Raw genomic sequence first — 17,093 nt, forward strand, 5'->3', positions numbered from 1 at the left:
ATAAAGCTCTGAGAGATTCTGCGATGGATGCTGCTCGAGGAGTGCAGCACACACAGACAGATCATCTGCACACATCTAAGTGATATTCATTTATGGAAGTTTTTTGTAAGAACTGTAAAGACCCCTTTCGGTTAATGACATTGTTCAATCTTCTTACATTTCTTCATGGATTCAGGGTAGAAAAGTATTCCCTTCCCCCTTTGGAGCTTGTTGCTAGAGGCATCCTGATAATCAGACTAATCTTGGGACCAATTTTCAACTCCTAACAGCTCAGTAAACTAAAATGCTTAGGCAATTTATTCTCTGTATATTGTCAGCTAGGTAACACTTGATTTCTCATTCCATGGCTGCATTTTATTGTTTTAAACTGAAATCCAGCATGTGTGTTTCCAACAGATTATCTCCATAATCACTTTCTTTTTGCTATGGAAATGATCTGAAAATTGTTCTTTGATATGAGAGAAGAGTTCACAAGGCCACACTGTACAAAAGCTCGAATCATGCAATTATCATTTGTAAAGAGAAACTGTTATCAAAGTAACTGCAGGGGACACCTCCAGGACTCCTCTTAGAGTCGGGAAATTTGAAACATATATTTCTCTAACATGAATTTCACTCCAAACCCTTCTGAATAATTCATGAGAGCTGATTTAATGTCATAGTTAAGTCTGGCACTCAGGACAGAGATCGGGGGCTTCTGCCGCAGATGGAGGATTTCGCCAGCTCCTTTGGGGTAGCGAGGACAGAGCTGGGGCCTCATCACTAGGAGGGATTTGCTACCCAGGTTGCCTTTGATTTGGGAAAGTCTCCGTGACAGGCAGGCTCGCAGGGAAAGGCTGGAGAGGAGGTGGGTGCCTACCTTCTGTCTCAGGCTGCCTGCTGGAAGGCAGGAAAGTAAAGGGGAGCGGGAGCCCCCTGTCCCTCTGCCCCCACCAGCACTAATGGCAGTCAGAACCAGAGCCTCTACCTTTCGTAAGCAGCATCAAATTACCCCCACTGGCACATAACAGACATGATCTGCTCCGTCAAGGAACAAGGCACCTCGACATGAGAAAACGCCATTTTGTTCCTCATTCCCTAAATGAGAGGAGCTGGAAATCGCTGGAAAAATGGTAGTTTACAAAGCACTGAAAGGAAGACCTGTGGTCTGGCAGGTGACCAAGACCGCAAGACTGAGTCTGGTTTTAACTACCATCTTGTGCGTCTACAGGCAGGCAAATTATCTGAAGGGATGCTCCTTGCATCTACTTTTTACTTGTAATAATAAAGGGGTCAGAGGCAGCTGTGCCCAAGGGCTTGCTGGACCAGCACGACCACTGCTGCCAAATTCCCACTCTCTCCCAGCTTAGGATGAGTTGGAGAACTAAATCTATGAGGTACCACCCAGGCTCTGGGGACTTTTGCAGCAAAGCTGACTTCCATGAACTCACGATTTCACCCCACAGGGCTCTGGCGTGTTACTGTGCTAAAACTATGCAGGACTCGCATTCCCATCACACAGCGTCGCGTGAAGACCAAATGCCAGTTGATGTTGCCAGATTTTTGGAAGAGGACATAGAGAAATGGAAAACAACCCTTTTACAGGACTTCTCAGCATTTAATCCCAAAGCTCTTTTCTAATGCCAGGTGCTCCTTCCTTTTACAGACAGCAAAACTAAGGCATATGTATTATGAGCAAGGTCAGAAATTAGCAAAATACCCAGGTTTTGCTGATTCCCAGCCAATGAGGGCAAATTCCTCCCCTGTAAGAACAGGGTGCTGATTCACTCAACCATGCTGCCAAGTCACTGACCAGCACCAAGTGTAATTGTGTTTGTTTTCTGTAATACAATGGGCTATGGTGCTGCCACTGAGAACTCGGGTATGAAACTGATGAGCTGCAATACAAAACTATGACAGCTTTACCCTTGGTAATCTCATTTTGCTGAAATACAACAATCACGAATCCTTGTTAATTATTCTCTTCATATTATGCACGATTTTATACTTAAATAGGAGTCATAGGTGGTTACTACTTACAGATATTCAAAGCCAAAAAGTTGTACTTAAGACATTTGAGGAACTGGGGAAAACGCACAACAGTGACGTGAGAAGTTGGTCGTAATACATCTTGTTCTAAAGCCTCTGTATTTTTCAAATTTTAATCATTGCCTAATGCTATAGATGACACCTACTGGGCAAATGAAGGCCTGGCACACCAGCATTCCACAGCCTTCTGAATACTTAGTTATTTCCCTAAACTGCTGACAGGAACAAATCCTCTTTACTCTCTGCAATCAGATTTTGTTGCACCCTTTACACAGGCAGGCAATTTGTAACTGCTAAGAGAAAGGCCAAAAGTACAAACCCTCAACTCACTAGAACCTACAGGATAAAAAGTGGCTTTGTGTCTGCAGAGCAGGGCATGCCTAAATTGCCCTCCTGAGACTATTACTTTTATTGAAGTCTAAATAGTCCCTCTGTTTTGTAAGCTTTGTAGAGAAGCAGGAAGACCAGAACATTAGGGAAAATACCGTTTACTTTTTCTTACCACTGGTTAATTTTCTTCTGTTTGTCAGGCAACTATAATGATAACTTCGTTAAAGCACCCCATTACCAATCAGTGTTGAAAAATGAAAGAAGCAGTGTGTTGGAGTTCATCAAATACAAGCAATATTAATGGCATAGTTAGAAAGAAAACACTGAAAATTCTCCTTCTGTGTTGGCTAATTATTCACATTGGGACTAATAATAGACTTCCAATGTATAAAATTGATATTAGGTTTATTATCCAAGTTGTTGCTCTTACTGTTTTCTAGAGAAACTGATTTGAAGAGCAAATTTCTATCAACTCAAACTGCAAAAGTATGCAGCCCAAACATCAGGGGTACTCTTCTCAAAGTTAGTCTACATTCTATATTATGCACTTACTGATATAATGCACTGATTAAATTCCAAGTACTCAAAGAACCCCATAAGATTATTGCTCCCCATTTGAACTTATAATGAGAAAAAAAATCTTCCACATACTTTGCATGTGCAGCTACAGTGATTAACTGCATATATTAGATATTTGCAAGCATAATTAGTTAGCTGTCTGCACAACTCAAATTACCCAGGAAACACTTGATACTCCATGGTAATTGCAAACCTGATGTGCCACAGCTGCCCACACCTTTTTGTGTAAAACCAGACACTCAAATATATGGAAAAATAGTTCAGAAATTTTAGTATCTTAAAAATTGATTCCGTCTTTATTAACTTAATAGGGAATTTTCTAACAAACCTGTATTCAAATTAAAAAAAAAAAAAAAAAAGAAGAAAGCTGTAAATTCAGGAGTGGTCCAAAACTTAGCTGTGCATGGTCCCAGAAAACAATGCCACACATAAAGTCTCCAGATTCCCAAAGAAATGACAGATTGGCACGTAGTGTCATGATTTTTTTTAACATACCAGTGTTTGCCAACAAGGGGATTCACTTTGACCTATTGGTCTTTGAATGTTCCTGTACATATTCTCCCTTCTCCCCCATGTGATGAGAATATATATGCTTCTCCCAACGTCTTTGGTATTTGGAAAGCTATAGAAACTTTACTCTGTATTGAAAGTTTTCTCGGCAGGAGAGAGCCCTGAATATAAAGGTCCCAGCAGCTGAGGCACAGAGGCCTTTCTTTCCCTCAGGATTTCATACTCTACTCCATTTTCCTTTCTGGGAGTATTAAGGTAAGATCTCACCAGGCACTGTTCGGGAGTTGAATATATTAGTGTAGAAATCTATCAGTAGTTCAGTGAAGAGATTCAGAGGTACCAGAGCACTCAGGGAGGCTGTTCCCTTCGACGGCCAGATCAGATTCAAACCAAAGACACAGGCCAGGCTGGATGCTGTCATTCTGTTATATATGCTCTCCTGTGAAACCTGGAAAAACATAAACATAAACAGGTACATGCAGACACGTGCCCCAGAGAGTAAGAGACAACACAGGGTCCTGTATGGAGGATGAAGCAATGATGGGAGTAGAGCCTGGCCACAGGTACATCACATTGGCTTCTTCACAGCCTCAGGGCCGACCATGCAGCTGAGAGCCATGAGGCCGCTGGAGTCTGTGTTTCTCAAGTACAAGACAAGATATTGGTAAGTCAAGCAAAAAGGCTGAATTGTTTCCTTATGGTAGGAAAACTAATTGTTTTCAATCCTTCTATATGGAATCTGTTGTTATCTCTGCTGGGGGGCAGGGAAGGACAGCAGAAGCAAACAGCTGTCCCATCTGCTTCAGTACAAAGTCCTCTATAGAATAAACCTCTAGGACTTCTAAAGTTGTTTGCAAGGATTTAGAAGGATTTTTTTTCTCCCACTGACACATCACTTCCAAGTACCTCCACATCCACCCAATTCTTCTGAAGCAATGGAGGTGAAAATGGACTGTAAGTAAAAAACACAGCGCTGAAATCTGTTCTGCAGCTGGATGATGTGTCCTACTTCTGTCTGTGGATGTGAGCCCAGAACTGGGTACCAGGAGTATTTTTTTCTCTCTGTGTGAGCTTGGCAGGGAATTTGTGTGTGTTTTGCTCTCTTGCATTGTATAGCTGGTATCTGAAGCTCAATATGGTCTGGGTGTCCTATCTGACAAGTTCTCTGTTATTAGAGAGAGAGAGCCAAAAAGCTGAAAGTGTTCTTGAATCCTCCTGACCTAGCTAATTCAGCCAGTTCTTCTCAGGCTGATGGTTGCAGTTGTTGATCAATAATCTGTCATGGGAAGACCACATAGTCAGGCTCCTCTGAAGCTGTCATCTCAGCACAGAATGTGGAATTACAGGGCAAAATCTCCTGTGTATTCTTTCTGGCTACAATTTCAAGTGGAACGTGAAAGCTAAAACTTCATTTCTCAGTGCTCCTCCATTTCTGTCTTGCCATAAGGCCTCCTGAAAAGGCAGCTCTGTAGTGCTGTGAAACATATGAGGGCACTAGAGGAAAACCTGAGAAACATTATGATTACGTGAAAACTTCTTACCATAGGCATGAACTCCAGTTGCTTCTACCCAGTAATGCAGGTTTCATTCCCCTCTATCTCCTACAGCACAGTCCCAACCTCCTCGGTGTTTTACCTAGCAAGGAGCTTGTTTGCTCAGCCATGAGGGGATATAACATCCTTTAGACATGCACAGGATGGAAGTCTTTTACTTGGGGGACATGAAGAAGCACTTACATGCCCAAAAACGTAGTATTTTCTTCCTAACTGTATTAATTTTTCCAATAATAGGAATTATTTTTCCCTCCGTGATGCTACTGCTGCTACAAATATTAAAGGCTTCAACTGTTTTTAAGGTCATGAAGCAGGGCTGGATAAAGGAAGAGGTATTAATAAGGAGATATTGGTACCATAAGCACTGTTTCAGAGGACTGACTTCACAATTTGAGAATAAAATGCCGTCAGATTGAACGGCAATGCCTGCCTCATGACCTTATGCAAAACCCTCATCATTCTCTCTGAAGTACGAACCACATACAGCCTGCTGACCTTCACATACTGCTCTCAATGCACTATTTAACTATACAGAAAAACCAACAAGCCCATCTTGTTCATTTAATCTGCTTCAGATGAGGTTAGCTCCAACAGGAGTTCATAATACCACAGCAATATCGCAAAAGCTAAGCTACTATCAAAATAACTGGTGAGGGAAAACAATTAGAACAACAATAAGTACCTTGTTAATAAGGAGACAGAGACCTAGGTATTACCCTGAAGGTAGCTGGACAATGAAGCTGGCGTTTGGATGCTGCCAAATACAACAATATTAGGGACTGCGCTCCAGCCCTTGAGTCAAGGGGTTCACACTGGCTGTATCCACACTGTGTAATGTTGTACTGTGAAAGCCCTCCAGATCGAGGACAAATTATTTTTTTGGTGTTTCATTCAGTTGGAAATATCTAAAATAACATGAGAGCAACAGTCCATCACATTGTGTTTTCTATAGCACAAACCCAAAGATATGTGCTGTATATTCTAAGGCAAGTACCTTAAATTTATACAGGGCAGGTACCCTGTGATGGCACAGAAGCATGTGGTGTAGTCCTGGAGGACAGTGGAGGGTGGAAGGACCCAAACCTGCTGTGGCTGTCTTTCCCCAGTTTTTGGGAGTGCTCCCTAACACACTCCATTCAGCAAGTCAGGTACAGTTGCTGTCTTCAAGCGCTAGTTGAAATGCACCCAGCTTAACCCAGCTGCTGCCTTTGAATGCCAACGTTTCAGCCCAAAGCAACAGCATTGCCACTTGCTGGTAGAGCTAGATTTGTTTTTTCTCTTTAAGTCAACTATTTCAAACAATGCTTCCAACTCCAAGATGAAATAATTTCTTCCCTTATCGCTCTCTACAACTCCCTGAAAGGAGGTTGCAGCATGGAGGGTGTTGGTCTCTTCTCCCAAGTAGCAAGTGACAGGACAAGAGGAAATGGACTCAAGTTGTGCCAGGGGAGGTTTAGATTGGATATTAGGAAACAAAATCTTCACGGAAAGTTGTCAGGCACTGGAACAGGCTGCCCAGGGAAGTGGTGGAGAGACCATCCCTGAAGGTGTTTAAAAGGCGTTTAGACGAGGTTCTTAGGGACATGGTTTAGTGCTAGAGTTAGGTTATGGTTGGACTTGATGATCCTGAGAGTCTCTTCCGACTGAAATGATTCTATGATTCCCACCTGCCACCACTCTGTGAACAATTCAAGGAGATGGTCAATGTTGAAATGATTAACATAACTACCCATGACACAGTCTCTCCCGTGAGAGAGAAAATCCTTAAGATAAAATATATGTCATCTGAAGCAGAGCTACACTGAGCCTTATCTCTGAGTCATCAATCAAGCTGACACTTAGGAATCCAAGGGAGACACGTTTCTTCACTCCAAAATGCAAAGCAATCCCTTCCTCAGCAGATACTAGAAAAAGTGTGCAACTGAATCCAACTCTCTCCACAATAACCTTTGCTGGCTTATCAAGGGCTGCAAGCAAGGAAGTCTTGTCACACCAGTCATAATGGTTTCGTTCCTCCCCCAGGGGATCAGGCTTCACATCCTCTCACCCCCCTCACTACTCCAATGCCAGATTTCTTTCTCAAACACCACAAATGCATCCACTTCGTCTACAAGACTATCATAAGCAGCTGATGCTTTCTTCCAACAACAAACCATGTTAAGGGCAGCATGCAGTCAGCCAACCTCTTCATGGGCTACCCCTCCAAATAACTGTACTCCAACGCTAGGTTCTAGCTAAGAAATACCCGTCAACTCTGTTTCAAGTGAAAATACACTTGCTCTGTCAATTTGACAAGATAATAGACGACATTTCTCCAAGGACCCAGATCATATCTTTGAAGAAATCCTCTGAACATTACATAGAAGTACTGCAACAAAGTATTACACAGCTCCAGTTTGTTGTTTTTTTCCCCCCTTTCATTGGAACATATATAGAAAAATCATTAAATAATGACAGCCTATAGTGAAAGTCACCTAGAAAGATAAAGCTTGTACATTGCAAAACTCATAACTGGGAATAAACACAGAAGATGTAGTGCCATATCAACAAATGCAAAATAAACATCTTCAATATCTCACAATAAACACCCAGCTCCCTCCAGCAAAACTGTGACGATTTTTGGATTCCACATACTTGTATTTCAGCACCCTCGTGGATACTGCAGGAGTGAAACCAGACAGCCACCACACTACCTAAAGAACTTAAACACTGAAATGCAGAGGGTAGAAACAGCCAATTACCACCATGTTTTAAAAATATAAGGACATCACCATCTCTTTGGCTTCTCAGTCGCAATGCTGAAAGGAACCTCACCAAACATTTTCAAAAGAAAATTACTGGATATTAAAACGCCCCCACAAACTGACTGGGAATATAAGTTTCTATCCCCCACTCTCAGCTGCCGTGCAGACGTGCCAACTGCTTGTATCTGCTCATGAGGCTTAGTCATCTAATCCTTCCCAATGTGCCTTGTCATCTCCAGCCACCCCCAAGCTTTGCTGTTGCTAATTACACTTTTCAATTGGACAAGCAATTGAGACAAAATATTAACTCAGAGTATTTTTCTTCCAGCTGGTACTTGGGTTTAACTTTGCTGCTTTGGCTACATATCGGAAGCACAGCACATGGGCCCCCAAACCTTGTCCATTTTTTCTAGTTGGTCCAAGTTTGACGTTTTGAATTTGGCAACAGGCGTGACTGTAAGGACAGAAACAAGCAGCGGAGAGGTAGAGGGTGGAAGCACAGGGAGGGGGCTGTGTCAGCTGGTATCATAATCAAAGACATGGTTGCAGAAGCACAATCTAGATAATATTATTGCCTCTACAAATTTTGCCGATTGTTTAGCTGTAGACTGTCGTGGAAAACTACAATTATAGTTTTCTACTAAATGGTTTCCGGCTTCAGAACTGGCTAACTGTGTCCCTCAGTATGCTTTGCCAAGTAATTTGCAAGAAGGCTTCTTTGAGCCCTTTAAGGTCTGCCTGCATGTTCGTAAATCCACTTCACTGCATGTCCAACATGAGGGTTGTAGAACACAAACACTTGTTTGTGCACACTCGTGTCTTGGGAAATCGGCTGAGCAAGAATGAACATTTTTTACAGACATAATTCAGGGACTGACTTGCGAAAACCAATCTTTGTTTCCCCTCTTGCACCTGGTTCCCTAATTCTGCCCAGGGACCTCAGTCCACTGCAACCCCAGGGGATCCTGCCAATCCCTCTCTAGCGGCCAGACACACTGCCAAGTGGAGACAGACAGCTTGGACCTTTCACAACACATTGGGCTCATTACTGGGAAAATCACTGCTAATCTATGGTTAAAGAATTTGGATCCATTTATGAAATTCAAGTCTTTTACTTCTGCAGGAGTTGCATTGTCTTGCTGTAGCACCCTTGGACTAGAAGGAGCTGTTTCATTAAGTAAGGGGGTTGAGACTGCAGAGAAAATGGGGAATTTTTTTTTCTTCTTCCACAAGCCTGCATCAAACCTGGAGTGTTCAAAACCTGTATCTAGTGATTACAATTCATCCCACTTCATGAAATTACCACAAGTACCTCTTGCACTACTCAAGGCTGAGCTCATGGAAGAATTAAATTGCCTCTTACATCTAAGAAGGTTGATGCTTGCAGGTAAAAACTAGGATTATTGGTAGAGTGCTCTGTTAAAGTTTGAATTGTGGCAGCTTGTGCAGCATGCCGATCTGCAATGAATAGAAATCTCTAGCTCCTAGATTGTTTCATGTTCCCTTGACCTTTCCAAATGCAAATATTCCCTGAGACATTAAGTGTGTAAAGCCATGGATCAGCAAAAATTGCAGATCTGAGCGCTAGTATCAACTTGACGCTGTGCTTTACATAACAAGGCACACTCAAAAATAACGCTGTGTTCTGGTGCCCAATTACAGAAAACACTATGTAGTACTTTTGCACACCTCATTAACACCTCAAGTGCACCGCTCTTAAGAAGTGCGTTGAGATGGTGCATCTATTATTGGAACAAAGTCACTTACACGATTCATAACGCTGAGGAGAGATATCAGTTGCTAAAATAACAGCAAACGAGGTGCGGATTTCCTTAATAGCTTTAGAGTTCAGCTAAGCAACAGTAAATGAACATGTGAGTATTACAGGAACCTTGCAAATGCTGTCTGAGTGAGGGTCAGATCAATACGTTTCCTTTAATCTTGCTTTTCTCTAGTGTTTTGATAGAAGAAGGGATTAAATGTACTTCTTTCTGAAATACGCTACTGGCTAGAATATGTAGCCCAAGAACAGTAACTGAGGGCTAACTCCCCCACTGGTGAAAATCAGCATCATTCCACATACACGATTGCTTTGGTGGGCTCTTAGGGCTTCTGAGGGCTAGACTCCAGCAGGGTTAGACTAGATGACCTTTAAAGGTCCCTTCTGAGCCAAACTATTCCATGATTCTGTGATCACTTTATTTAGGTGTCAACTACCCCACGATCCTCAATTTTAGGCCCCTTGGTTTGAAAAATGCAATCTGGAAAAGGCAATGCATTGGATAATGTAGAAGGGAGGGAAATTTACACTCCTGTTGCTGGCTTTTCCTGCACGTAAACTGGCAACCAAAGGATGTCACTAGGCTGACTGTAGAACTATTTGTAATGGATGTTCCCCAAACCCCCACACTATTGGGGTTTCCAGAAATGGGTTGAAAAAAAAATCAGCAAATTGAAAAGTAAGACAAAAACCACATGACTTTATTTATCCTGAAGCAGACCAAAAATCCTTGCAAAATGATGTCAAAGTTTTTACTTTGACACTGTAGTAAATTACAGCATGAAAGGCTATTTTAAACAGAAAATGTTATTTGTAAGATTTAATATAAAATGTTTTGCTGATTGTTGTTCTAAAGCTCATTAATATTTCTATCATTTTCTAAAATGACACTAATTTATTTGGTGTTTTAGTTGCCCAAGATCTATACTTTGGAGAAAAAAGGTGATTACACCCAGTTTTTCTCTGGCACTGAAAATTATACGACCACTATTTTCAGGCTTTTCTTCACTCCAAAATGGGAAAAAAAAACCAAACCCAAACTAAATCAATACTATATCACATACTTTTTTGAATGGAGTATGAATGTAGAGTCAGGGAGACAGGACTTTTAAATATTCCAGCACAGGCATAGTTCCATTTGAATTTACACAGTAGTTTTCATTAGATGTAAAGAATTTCAAGGTGAAGGGATGGCCAGACCACCGTTTAGCACTGACTTCCATTAGAACTGGAGAGTTCTGCATCCTGAGTTCACTCCACTGGCATGTACTGGACAACCACCTCACCACATTTTTTAAATTCTTCAGTGTCATTTTCTGTGGAGATTTTCAATGCTGAATTACCAAGAACAGATTTAGAAAGAAAAGACTGGCACTACTTTGGAAATTTTGTGTATACTCACCATATGGAGAAAGCATATCAGATATTTCAGAACAACGTAATTGTGTTCAGGAAGTCCTAGAATGATTTGTTTACATCTGGTGACTCGTAAACTGCTCTCCACACCTGCAATGTCAAAGTCAGTATTAATTTCACTCAAAAACATTGAAATATTGCCAAGAAATAACCCCTTATTTATATCTGCTGGAATTTAGATATCCATCTGTAAAACTAACCACAAAATTCAGCTCTACTAACCTCCAACACCAACATAACAGTTAGGGTTATCCCTTTAAATGACCCTACCATATTTTCTAGTAGTATATATATGGCTAAGACTAACTTTCAGAGTGTTTTCTTGATTCAGGGAAATTGCCAAAATATTTTTTTTGCCTGAGAGGACTTTCAAAGGTCTTGATTTAAATCTCATTATCTCTCCACGCACTGAATCCAGACATCTACATTTTATGCCCTGATTTTGTTCGTGCTGACACACAGTCCTGTCCAAAATGCTCTTTTGGCATTCTACTAACTTCAAAAACAGTTCTGCAGGAAACTCTTCCATCTCGGCAAAGATTTCAGATGGCCACTTGGGTGGGTAAGAATTTTCTGGAGATGAACCTAAGCAGGTTCATTAACTCATTTTTACAGATGGGCAAAACCAGAACCGGACCCCAAACTCCTTGCATCATCTAGACAGCCTGGGTGAAAGTTACACTAACACTGGATTATATTTCAAATGCTGTTCCAAGTGACTTTTTTTTTTTTTTTTTGTGGAATATCGTAATTATTTTAGCACAGGAATTTTAACACCAATTGGAACATGTCTAATGACGACCACCATGCCAGACTTAACCAGCCCATTTGCCCTGATGCTTTTTCTACATGTTCCATTTCTCTCTCTCCCTGTCACAGCCAGAGGTGCGCATACGTATGTGTGCATGCACAAAATTCCAGCACGGTAAACATTCCCTTCACCTGAATGAAATACATGAAGCTATACTTTGGTGAGCTGACATTTTTCCTGCCACAAAGCTATCAGTTCCCATAAAACACAATAATTTGAATCCAAAGAATTTTTTGTCAGCCTTCTGCCCAGTAAATAATGCAAGAAGTGTAGCAATATTGGGTAAAGGAACTCTTGTTAGCACTTTTCATGACCAAAGAAGTTCTTTGCCAATTATAAGCTTCAAGGTTTTATTATTTTTTTTAGCCAGTCACTCAGCTCATTTATTTCACAGCTCCCATCAATAACTCTTTAAAAATACATTTCAGATTAGACACTGAAAATAAAAGTTTCACTATAATTTCTAAGTACTGTAAAGAAGAGTTACTGTATTTCTGGGTTTGCAGGTTGAGAGATGTAATAGATACATCACACACTGCTCTGGCGTCTTCCAGAAGACAGAATGAAAATTTTCAAATCATCCCAAGACAGCTGTCTGCAATCACACCTCCTCAAAGCTCCCTTTCGCACTGTCTCCGCAGAGAACATGCCTTTGCTGCAGTCCAGCTTGGCTCTCAAGCTTAAGATCTTTTAAAATCTGGATATCACCACAGCAACAATACGAGACAGTGGACATCACACCGCATAACAAGAAAGCCCAAGGAGAAATTATCTTAAACCTCCACTTTTCGACATATTTGTCAACATTTAAAACACCAGGAAACAAAAATGACATGGAATGAACACTTCATAGCCGCTTTGCTAAGCAAAACCTCCCAGTGTTCCCAGGACAAAGCAGTGCTCTCAGATTCTTTTCAGACTTGTTCTCATTTTTCACTTTGCTCTATCACAAAGTAATATTAATATCATGTCCAAAAAGTCAGCACAAGATTAATTCAGTAAAAATTAGCATTTAGACGTCCTTTTTCCAAATTTCCCCTATTCATTCCTTTTCTGAGTGACTATCCTTAGTCCCTCCGTTTCTATCACCTTCCTGTGAACAGATCTGTTTTTCTCAATGCCCTGAGATATTTATTGAGTGAACAGATGAATCCTCGATTTGGAAGGTGGTGATCTTGTAAAGAGCAAAACAGTACAGAACTTCAGAGGATTCTGAACTTAACCTGATTAAGTATTTTAATGGAAATACAAGAATAAAATTAATTATATGAAACAGTATGTGCAGATGCTAGTGATGGGCACAGTATAAGAATTTTACCTAGAATACAGAATATCTAGGTACAGTAAACTTCCTGTATTTCTACACTTTGCAAACATGTAGCAATTGAGATTTATCCCCAGTCTGAAGTATTTTAGTGCCTTACCCCAACAGCAACAGTCATTACAGTGATGATAACCTACACTTTGCAACAGCATCAGCCCATGGTTACTAGAGGTATGCTAACAAACTCTGTTGGAAGCCATACTGCATTTAGACATAATTTCCTGAAAAAAAAATAGGTTTTGGAAAAATGTGTGCTTGTGACTGGAAGCCCTATGGGTGGCAAAATAGCAGGCTCTACAAGTACTGGGTACTAGCTCCCATATATCCTGAGACCTCAGATATTTGAGCCCCATATATTAGAGGGTTGCATTATAAACTTCTACTTCATGAAAAAGGCCACATAATTAAAATTTTATAATTCATAGTTCTGTGTGATATCAGATCTTTAGATAATCAATGTCTTCTCATGGCTTTAGATCCTTTCTTCCCCAATATTTTATCCCATGGGAATAGTTGCAATAAAAACGATCCCCTCCCCACAACCAAAAAAAAAAAAGGAAGAAGCATACAAATAACCAACTAAATCTTGTTTTCACAATTTTGCCAATTCTGCTGCTAAAACTAAAGCTGCTTTGATATAACTTGTACCACTGAAACTGCCTCATTGCTGTGCCGTGACATAAAAATGAAGTGAGAACTATGATCCAGTTCTTAATAATATGGTATGATATGTAGATAAACCAGTAAACCTTGTAAAAAAATGGGTCTTGGTAACCCTGACCACCTTGCTCTGGTACAGATTATGAGGTTGTCCATCCATGGTTGCAGTGAGGCACTAATAATATTATATACCCACAAATGTGCCATGGTTACCAAAGAGCAGTGATTACGAATTAGCCCGGTCGGTTCAACTTGCTGTATAAATTTTTCTAAAATTTATACTCACTGGTGATTCCAAGGACATGGTCATAACACTCAAACGTTAGTAATGGCTGAGGGAGTTCCCTAAGGAAAGTCTTTAGGATAACAGCAGGAATATGGATATCATGATAATCATCAAAATTCACAGACTTGCCTAAAAGGAGAAAAGGAAGAAAAAAGGTGTTCAACCGTATGTTTTACTTTTTCTTCAAACTACTACTTAAAAAACATTTCACAATACATTTTGAGCAGAAAATCTCTTGGCTTTCTGCTGCCAGTAATTCCTGGCGTTCTATTAATCTTGCTGTAAGAGATTCTCCCCACAAAGGTATTTCATAAAATGACTTCACAGGGAAATCAGTGACTTTCAAAATTACTTCACTACATTTCATAAATTATAGGTAAAATAATATTTCTTTGCCATAACCATGGCAAAATGACACAGAGACGTTGTACTTTGTAACTACAGGCACATGCAGGCAATACAAATGTTATGAAAAAAGAGACCATTTTTGACTCAAACCTTGTTTTTCATTAGCTGCCACGGATTTTGTAAGCTCTGGTCAGACATCAACTGATGACTTGCAGCTCAGTAAGTGTTAAGTGCCTGTTGCCATCTTTCAGGTTTCTGTACTAGTGCTCTTATTATTTTATGTTACAAATGGGTTTTATGATTAACTAATTATAATATAAGCTTACCCTGATTGTAGAGTTTCTGAACATCTTTGATAGTCTGGATGCTGGCTGACCTTCTGAAGAGGCCCTCTACTTGTAGTCCTGAAAAAAAAATTAATGCAGGCCTCATCTGTAAAAGTCGTCACTTTCTTCTTTTTCTGTATAGGTTCAGTCAAAAACAGAACACTGGGAGAAAGTTTGGGAACAAAGCCACTTGATACACACATTTTTTGGAAATAAAGTCCTTGAGAATAGAATGTAGGATGGAATCGTATTTCAGCAGCCTACAGCACTTTCTTTAACGTGTCTCATAGAAATACTACCACTCTTCCTTAAGAGTTTTAGAGGGCCTTGCTAACTATAATTTTTCTTTAAAAGTAGCTTTCAACTGCACCTAATGACATAGAAGCAGGAGATTTAGATTCACCAGGCTGCTTATGTACCCACTCTCAACTAAGCTTCTCTGAAAACTGAGCCCCATATCGTGCCTGTAAATCTGCTATTCTCCTTTTAAATTAAAGATTTAAACCTTCAGCAAGCTGAAGAGGGTATTTGCAAAGACTTCCTAAGCTCCCCCTTCTGTCAGTGGGTGAGACCACCCATTAGGCTGAGGAATGTTTCACAGGATCTTTGGATGGAGGAGCCTGTTTCTGAGCACTGGAGGGATACTGGCCTCCCCAGCCTAAGGGTATTTTGGGGCAGATGGCTGCTCCTTCCACCTCTCTCTGAGTCAGTGGGACTTAACAGTCTGCCTGCCCGCGGTATTTTGAAATACCGGATTCTAGTCTTGAGGCACTTCTGAAATATTTATCGTACATCTCCTGAAGGGCATCTATCTAATTTGCTTTCATGTCTTGGAGCAACTGAAATCTGACTTCAGCTACAGAGGAAAAACTTCAATAAAATGCATCCAATCAAGGATCTAATTTGGACCACAGCTTTCAAGATAAGTTATTTATCTGAATTACTTTGCAAAACAGGATGAGGACAAGAAGCGTTACTTTTCTTGAAACTTGTAGCAGTTCTCGCTTTTGGAGTTGGTAAAATCATCATGTCTCTATCGCTCTTATTTTCTCCAGTTTGTGCTGTTCCTTCCACCCAGCAGGTAATGCAATTTGGCTCACATATAGTCTCACTTGGAGATTGCTGCTGGAAGCAGAGTAATCTAAAACATCAGCCTGTGCCGGTCTGACGCAACACAAAATTGCTGATGTTTTGAGAAGAGTGGCAGACTGCCCACTGACTTGGAGGGACTGCTCTATGTGTCTTTATGTGCGTGTGGAAGATCAGACTGACTGTATTTTTTCATGCTTATCTTTCAGAAGGTAAGCAGTCAGACTGAAATCAATGTTTGTGTATTTCAACTAAAGCACACATGCACGACCAAGAAAACTTTATAGTGTTCTAGAAAAATGTTGAGTGATACATTAATAAAAGCTACCTAGTCATTCTTGTAAATTCACCCAGGTTGCATGTATATTTTATATAGGTAAAATTAGTAAATTAATACAAAATTTCTTAATGAACTCATTCCTTACAGAATAATATCTCGTTGTTCATATGAATTTAGATCAGTATACTAAAATAATTATGTACTATTGAAGTAAATTTTCATAGATACATTTCTGAGGCTTTTGCAAAGAACCCCAAACTCTACTTCAATGTGCTCCACTGACCAGATTTAGGGGCTCAGCTGGAATTCAGTTGAACACAGCTCCTAGTTACTTTCTAAGCATTTATGCCCTTGCTTCTTAAATTCCAGGATGAATATTAAAACTTTAGCCCATGTACTCAGTTCTGAGGGAGTATGACATCTCAAACTACAATATCCAAGAAGGACACGTGTGGTTACTAAAGGAACTAAAGAGACAATAATTACGATCTATTTGACCGCTTGCTTTATTCCCAACCACGTCATGTTTCAGTTGAATAAAGTTACAGCAAATGGCATCACTATAGTAAAACTGTTCCATTAGATTTATAGCATAACCTGTCTAAAGACGTGGTTTTGGAAGTGGCAGCTGTGAACAGCTGTTTCATCAAGGCATTGCCCCCAGCAAACTAGAAATACAATAATTTCTTGAGAATCTGTAGAATATTCTGCTGGCTGTCAGTGGACTAGAGGTTTTCTTTAGAAACAAGTCTTTCAGAAAATGGACATCATAAATGCTTGCAATTCAGTTTGCAGGAACTGGTTTAATAGTTAATGCTTTAATCTGATATGACTCTCACTATATAAACCACAAAGTAATAAATATCAATTTTTAACATGTTTATGCCTTCATTGGCTAAGCTTGTCAAGAGTCTAATTAAAGACATTAATCTGTAGTGTAGACAGCAGCTTGTCTGGCCCGGCATCCCATCAATGTTACTGTAATAGAATATAACACTAAACTCTTACTGGATATGTTTCTTAGAGGTT

The 17,093-nt window shown here is 40.2% G+C and overlaps 1 protein-coding gene across 1 annotated transcript in view; it reads right to left on the reverse strand.

Annotated features, from left to right (window-relative positions):
* Positions 1–3,697: 3,697 nt before the first annotated feature.
* ARHGAP8 (Rho GTPase activating protein 8) overlaps positions 3,698–17,093 on the reverse strand; it is an 84,619-nt gene continuing 71,223 nt past the window's right edge. The window contains exons 10-14 of the mRNA XM_065638176.1: positions 14,696–14,773; positions 14,022–14,150; positions 10,927–11,030; positions 8,683–8,739; positions 3,698–3,895 (exon numbers count right to left, since the gene is read on the reverse strand). Of these exons, the coding sequence (XP_065494248.1) occupies positions 3,698–3,895; positions 8,683–8,739; positions 10,927–11,030; positions 14,022–14,150; positions 14,696–14,773 (566 nt within the window). The remainder of the gene's footprint in view (positions 3,896–8,682; positions 8,740–10,926; positions 11,031–14,021; positions 14,151–14,695; positions 14,774–17,093) is intronic.

The sequence above is a fragment of the Caloenas nicobarica genome, chromosome 1 (genome assembly GCF_036013445.1).
Source record: "Caloenas nicobarica isolate bCalNic1 chromosome 1, bCalNic1.hap1, whole genome shotgun sequence".
Taxonomy (NCBI): domain Eukaryota; kingdom Metazoa; phylum Chordata; class Aves; order Columbiformes; family Columbidae; genus Caloenas; species Caloenas nicobarica.